The sequence below is a fragment of the Gymnoscopelus microlampas genome, assembly GCF_963454915.1.
Source record: "Gymnoscopelus microlampas genome assembly, chromosome: 9".
Taxonomy (NCBI): domain Eukaryota; kingdom Metazoa; phylum Chordata; class Actinopteri; order Myctophiformes; family Myctophidae; genus Gymnoscopelus; species Gymnoscopelus microlampas.
The window spans coordinates 14718291-14725879 of record NC_139946.1 but is presented as its reverse complement, the minus strand read 5'-3'; the positions used below and the strand labels follow the sequence as shown (position 1 = coordinate 14725879).

The 7589-nt window shown below is 48.9% G+C and overlaps 1 protein-coding gene across 1 annotated transcript; it reads left to right on the top strand.

The window, feature by feature from the left end:
• Positions 1-1842: 1842 nt before the first annotated feature.
• On the top strand, positions 1843-7356 carry LOC311051411 (bromodomain adjacent to zinc finger domain protein 1A-like; the record flags this gene model as incomplete). Its single annotated transcript, XM_084065977.1, has 2 exons — positions 1843-3591; positions 3715-7356. 2 exons carry the CDS (start codon positions 1843-1845, stop codon positions 7354-7356), a joined length of 5391 nt encoding a protein of 1796 aa, XP_083922103.1.
• Positions 7357-7589: the final 233 nt, after the last annotated feature.

Sequence of the window (7589 nt, the reverse complement as noted above, 5' to 3'; positions counted from 1 at the left end):
CAATGAACCTAGCGTCTGGAAACAAAACAATCATGAGAGTAAGTGACCAAGATATGTCTGAATAGAGAGAAAATGTGTCAAGAAGGGGTACAGGGAGAGTTAAGTGCTAGGGGGTGAGGTGGAATTATAAGAGGTGAGTCTTACGATTACGGTGGAAAATTGGGAGTGAGTCTGCAGTTCTGACTGCAATGGGGAGTTTGGGAGCCTAAGACGTGAAGAGTCTAGGACGTGCGGAGCGTTGTCCATGGGTGTTTTAGGGTAGGCTTGTACAGCATTCCTGTGTTGCCTAATGTGATCTAAGTTAGTGGGGGAGGGGTTGTAGGGTTGGATCCAGGCCTTAAAGGCATGGGGGTGCCAGGCCTTTGGTTGCCTTGTAGGCCAACACGTTGTAGATGATGGTGAGGGGCAATGGTCTGACAGGTCGAGGCAGGAAGAGGGTCTAGATATCAGGTGGTTGGAATCAGGGGATAAGAGATAGAAGAGAGAGAGGAGGGGTTAATCATCATCCTCCGGTTAAGTCGAGTGGTGACGGTTTAAGGGTGGGTTTAGGTGGGGGTGAAGAGATTGAGAAGGTTATGAAGTGGTTTTCTGAGATATGTAGGGGGTAATAGAGATGTTAGAGGGAGAGTAGGTTCTAGAGAACACTATGTCCAATACATTACCAGCTCTATGAGTAAGAGGAGAAGGAGATAAGGAGAGGTCAGATGAAGACAGAAGAGACATAGCATGAAGATACTTCTCTGAGAGTAGGTAAGTCACACAGTAGTATGAGGGGCGTGACAAGTCCCCAAGTGGACATGAGGGACAATAGAGCACAATGATGGAAAGAGGAACAGGTTGTGTTATATAAATAGTATGGGATTCAAATGTGGAAAGAGAAAGATGAGAAAGATTTGAGACACAGAGATTCCACCCGAGGGATATAAGTAAACCTGTACCACCGTCTCAGCCGGAGGACAGAGGGATGTGGGTGACGTTATAGGGACCTAAGCGAGCAGCAGGAGTAGCAGTGTTATCTGGGGTAATCAAGGTCTCTGTACGAGCAAGGAATTACAGAGACTAGAGGGTGAATTAATTAATCCTTGTGGGCTTCTGCTTGCCAGTTTTAGAGACCTCCTTCCACAAGGATGTGTTGACCAGAAGACCGAGATGGATAGAAAAGGTTAGAGTGAGGAGAAAACTTAGGATAACGAGAAGAGGAAAGAGTAGGAATAGCGGTGGAGCACATTGTAGAAATAATAATATGATAAAAGCCAGATTGATACTGTACAATTTGGAGAGGATCTGGATAACTGGATAACTGAGTCTTTGGAGGGAACAATGCAGCCCACAACTGGCTAGATCTGGCACTTAATCGTCTGGGCTGTCATAGGGTCAGATCAAAAGCCAAGCCGGTTCTATTAAGTGAAGACCCATCCCTCGCTCCCCACCCCACCACCACCCTTGGTCCAAATATGGTCAGTCCATGGTGGCCACGAACAATTCGCTAAACTATTGGCTTCAAAGATAGTCAACAAACCGAAGGGTGATGTCACGGTCACTTAGTACTTTTTTTTCAAAGTCTGTGAATATAATTAAGATGGGTGGATCGCCGTGATGGCAGATGAACGATTAATTCGTGACGTCAGAGCCCATTTCCAACACAGACCCCTCTTATAGCTGGCTAGACTATAGTGACTAGAATCACTTGTGACTTTGACAGTGGAATTCATAGTTACTTGTGACTTTGACAGTGGAATTCATAGTTACTTGTGGCTTTGACAGTGGAATTCATTGTTACTAGTGACTTTGACAGTACATGACTGGGGCTTGTTTTAGAGAAAAGACTTGAACTCAGACAACATGCCTCTTCTTAACAGAAAACCTTTTATGAGACAGAAACCTCCAGCTGATCTCAGACCAGATGAAGAAGTCTTCCTCTGTAAGACAACTCACGAGATCTTCAGAACATACGATGAGTTCTTTGAGAGGACCATTCTGTGTAACAGTCTGGTGTGGAGCTGTTCTCTGACCAAGAGGCCTGGTCTGACCTACCAGGAGGCTGTGGACACTGAGAAGCGGGCCAGACAGAACCTCCAGAGTTTCCCCTCGGCGCTGGTCCTTCCTCTGCTCCACCTGGCATCTCTGACTCGACGGAGCCACCTCAGTGAGCTCTGTGAAGATGTGTACGACTTTGCCAAGAAGAGATACTTCCCCGGAGAGATTGTGGACGTTACTGGACGCAATGGAGCCAAGTGTTTGTGCGAGATATTGGAGGTTCAGTCTCCGTCATCGTGTTGTAACGGCCTGGCGTCATTGACAACGGTTGCTAATGGCAACGGTAAACAACCGCCTAATGGAGACACCTCCGTCATTAGCGACAGTGATGAAGATACACCCAGCCTACAAGTTAACAGGAAGAAAAGGAAGTCTCTGACTCCTGCTGTGTTCAGGTACAAGGTGAAGCTTGTTAAGGCAGATGACAGCCCTCCCTTTGTCACTATAGGCAAACAGATCAAACGTAAGAAGAACCTCCGCCTGTCCAGGGAGATACTGAAGCTGTTGTTAAAACAATACTGTGAGAAACACAGTGGAATCCTAAGACTTAAGCCATCCACTGTGTCTAAGTTCAAACTATCAGACCAGACATTCTCTCAGTTCTTTCCTGACGAGCCGCCTCACTTCCCCTGCAGCCTCCAAGCCAAGGGACGGGGTCAACGCTCTGGACTCAGCTCACCTGGATCAGAGAAGAGGGATGAAACGATGTCCTCTGCCAAGAAAAGGGACGACACAATGTCCTCTGCCAAGAAGAGGGACGACACAATGTCCTCTGCCAAGAAGAGGGACGACACAATTTCCTCTGCCAAGAAGAGGGACGACACAATTTCCTCTGCCAAGAAGAGGGACGACACAATGTCCTCTGCCAAGAAGAGGGACGACACAATGTCCTCTGCCAAGAAGAGGGACGACACAATGTCCTCTGTCAAGAAGAGGGACAACACAATGTCCTCTGCCAAGAAGAGGGACGACACAATTTCCTCTGCCAAGAAGAGGGACGACACAATTTCCTCTGCCAAGAAGAGGGACGACACAATATCTTCTGCCAAGAAGAGGGACGACACAATGTCCTCTGCCAAGAAGAGGGACGACACAATGTCCTCTGTCAAGAAGAGGGACAACACAATGTCCTCTGTCAAGAAGAGGGAAGAAACAATGTCCTCTGCCAAGAAGAGGGACGACACAATGTCCTCTGCCAAGAAGAGGGACGACACAATGTCCTCTGCCAAGAAGAGGGACGACACAATGTCCTCTGCCAAGAAGAGAGATGACACAATGTCCTCTGCCAAGAAGAGGGACGAAACAATGTCCTCTGCCAAGAAGAGGGACGACACAATGTCCTCAGCCATGAAGAAGGACGACACAATGTCCTCTGCCAAGAAGAGGGACGACACAATGTCCTCTGCCAAGAAGAGGGACGACACAATGTCCTCAGGCATGAAGAGGGACGACATAATGTCCTCAGCCATGAAGAGGGACGACACAATGTCCTCTGCCAAGAAGAGGGATGACACAATGTCCTATGCCAATAAGATGGAACGAAAGGTGTTGAAGGCAAAAAGGATGTCCTCTGTTGACAGCAAACACAAGGAGAAGAGAGAGAAAGAGGACAAACAAGAGGAAAGGAGAGAGAAGAAGGACAAGGGAAAGGAGGAGCGTCAGAGGGGGGTGTTCAAGAGGAGGTTTGAAGAGGAGAAACCGAGGAAGAAGGGGGGAAAGAAGAGGATGAAACTACAGGAGATGGAAGAAGAGAAGATGATGGAGAAGATGCCCTCTGCCTATGAGAAACAGAGGAAAAAGGAGAAAAAGAAGAGAATGAAGCTTAAAAGGGAGATGAAACAAGATAAGTTGATGGAGAAGATGACGTCCTCTGCCAACAAGAAAGAAAGGATGAAGAAGGAGCAGATGAGAATGAAGCTGGTGAATGAGATGGAACGAAAGAGGTTGAAGGAGGATGAGAAGGAGAGAAAGAAAGCAGAGCAGGAGATAATTAAGCAGGAGAAGGAGAAGTTGAAGGAGGAGAAGATGAGGTCCTTGGCCAACGAGAAACAGAGGAAGAAGGAGGAGCAGGAACTAATTAAGCTGGAGAAGGACATGGAACAAAAGAGGTTGAAGGAGGACGAGATGGAGAGGAAGAAAACAGAGCAGGAGATAATTAAGCGGGAGAAGGAGATGTCCTTGGCCAAAGAAAAACAGAGGAAAAAGGAGGAGCTGGAAAGAGTTAAGCTGGAGAAAGAGAAGTTGAAGGAGGAGAAAAAACAGAGGAAAAAGGAGGAGCTTGAAAGAATCAAGCGGGAGAAGGAGATGGAACGAATAAAGTTGAAGGAGGACGAGAAACAGAGGAAGAAGGAGGAACAGCAGAGAATCAAGCTGGAGAAGGAGTTGGAACGTGAGAAGTTGAAGAAGGAGAAGATGATGTCCTTGGCCAACGAGAAACTGAGGAAGAAAGACGAGCAGGAGAGAATGAAGAAGGATATGGAACAAAAGAAGTTGAAGCAGAAGATTGTGTCCTCTGACAAACGCAAAGTTAGGACAGAGAAAGAGGACCTGCAAGAGGCCAGGAAGAGAGAGAAAGAGGACACGGATCGTCAGAAGGAAGAGTTAAGGAGGAGGCTTGAAGAGGAGAAACAAAGGAAGAAGGAAGAGAAGGAGGTGGAACGAGAGAAGTTGAGGGAGAAGAAGAAGAGACATGCAGAACAAATGAAGCTATGGAGTAAATCCAGAGAGGACATGGAGTGCGACGACCTTAAGGAGTTGCCGTGTCCAGTTCCTGTTCACACCCGAGTTCCAGCTGAGCTGTTTGGAGAAGTTCTGATGGTTCTAGAGTTTCTCTGCGCATTTGGAGAATTCTTTGACCTCAAAGACGAGTTCCCTGATGGAGTCTCACTGGAGGTTCTGGAGGAGGCGTTGGTTGGTTCTGACCCAGAAGGCCCTATGTGTGAGTTGTTGTTCTTCTTTCTATCGGCCATCTTCCAGGCTCAGACGGAGGAACTGGAGGACGCCCTGGCTGCAGAGCTGCAAGAGGCTCGTGACGGTAAGACTAAGCCCAACAGCTCAGCCATCAGCACTGTCGCCTCACTGGCTGCTGCCTGGTCTCAACTACACCAGGGTTGCAACATTAAAAAGTTGGACCTAGACAGTAATACTGTGTCTGAGATACTCCGTCTCCATATCCTGTCCTCGGGGGCTGACTGTGACCATGGCAACGCCAAGTTCCGTTACCAGAAGCAGGGAGGGTTTGTGTCAACTGACGACCCATGTGTCGAACTCCGAATGGCTAATCCTGCCCTCCTGGAACGACTTGCCCATACCATTGTGTATGACCTGACGCCAGGAGAGAAGATAACCATCCTTCAGGCTTTGTGTGGGAAACTGTTGACTTTGGTCAAAACCAGGGACTTTATTGAAGACAACAAAGACGAACAAAGAATTGCCAAACAGGAGTTGAGAGAAATCCGAGCAGAACAGCATCGTAGAGACCGAGCTGCACACAAACTGAGACAACAAGCTGAGCTCAGAAAGAAAGAGTTGAAAGAAAAACTGAACAAAGACAGAAACAGTACTGAGCATCCAGAGAGTCTTTCAGAGCAGAACACTGAAGATGAGGATAAACACAACTCTAACCATAAGGCAGATGGTTCCGACCAGAAGGAGAAACATCAGGCAGTCTCCTCCACAGTTGCCCCTGTCAGCCTCACAGCTGAAGAGCTGGAGGAGGAACAGCAGAAGGTTCAAGAGCTGCAGAATCGTATCCAGAAGGCTTCCCGTCGTACGTCGCTCGTTCCTCTGGGCAGAGACAGAATCTACAAACAATACTGGCTTTTCCCTTCCACCTGTGCTCTGTTTGTGGAGGATGATTACTTTGGGCTGACGGAGGACATGCTGGAACCCCACCCTGTATCTCTACAGGATGAACAGATGGAGGATGAAGGACAGCAAGACACACATATGGACACCATGCATAGCCCCACCTGTATCCCTGCCAGTGGCCTGCCAGTCATACGCCCCAACCAATGGGCCTTCTACAGCTCGGTGGAGGAGGTGGAGCAGCTGATGGAGGCATTGAACCCTCGAGGTCACAGAGAGAGCAGCCTCAAGGAGGCGCTACACCAGGAGAAAGACAGAATCACACAGATACTGAACAACACTGCTGCTGTCAAATATAACTATACAGCCAAGGCCCCAGAATCCCTTGCTACAGCTGAGAGTTTCGTGGAGAGCCGACTCAGAGATATGCTGTTGGACATTGAGGAAAGAATCTACGAAGGAAATCTGGGAACGCTGAAGATAATGAAGAGAGAGACATGGAGATCAGCATTGGAGAGAGGACAATATGAACTGCTGGCTGCTGACGGCAGAAAGAACGGAGAGATGAATGGGGGAGAGGAGATGGAGGTGGATGTCTCTCAGCCAGTGAACAGTACCGTCCGCTGCCTTGCTCATGCCCTGTTTCAAATAGAACAGGGAATCGAACGCAGGTTCCTCCAAGTTCCTCTGGGCGGCGAGGTGTCCAAGAAAGACAAGAAGAACGGTAAAAACAGGAATAAAAATGACGACCCGTCCAGTGACAGTGACAATGGCATTGCCAGTGGTAAGATGGTTTTGGAACGTTGGAGAGAATCTCTGCAGTCCTGCTCCAGTCTTTCCCAAGTGTTTGTCCACCTGTCCACTTTGGACAAGAGCATCATTTGGGCAAAGTCTCTCCTCAACGCTCGCTGTAAACTGTGCAGACGGAAAGGAGACGCAGAGACTATGTTACTGTGTGACGGATGTGACCGAGGACATCATTTGCAGTGTTTGAGACCCAGACTGAAGTCTGTCCCGGAAGGAGACTGGTTCTGTCCAGACTGTCGTCCCAAGCAGCGCTCTGTCCGTCCCGTGTCCTCCCGTAAGCTCTCCACTACTGATGAGGAGGTGGATGAAGACGAGGAGGAGGAATCTGAGGAGAAGGAGGAGGACTCCTCCTCTTCCTCTTCCTCCGATTCGTCCTCCTCCTCAGAGGAAGAATCGTCAGCTGAAGAAGAGGAGCCAGTGAGCAGCAGGAAGAGGTCTGTAGCAGCGAAGGTGCCCCCGTCCTCCAAGTTGGCCAAACGAGGACCTAAAGGTCAACAGGTGCCATCCAGAAACAGCAGCTCTGCTGGAAAGAACTCTTCAGCTTCCAAGTCTTCAGGCAAAAAGGCCACGCCCTTCTCCTCGTCGAAGGGGACCCCTGTGTCCAAGGGCGGACCTCCCCGTGCTGGGGTTCGAGACTCCCGGAAGAGAGCAGCCACTGACGGCTCTCGGTCTTGTAAGCCACCTTCCAAACGCTCCAGAATATAAACCCAATGAACCCCTCTGCCCTACCCTGGTCCTCTAAAACGTTACTGTTTCTTCTATCCATGTAGGACCTTTAGTAGAAAGCAAATGCACCAGTTACCTGTCAAAGTGGCAGACCGCCCCACCCCCCCTTCCCCACCCCGCCGCCAACTCTGCAGGTAGGTCTAAACGCTACATGCACACCCCAAACCTGCCGATTGATCCCATTTGATAGTGTGCACAAACAAAAAACGTTT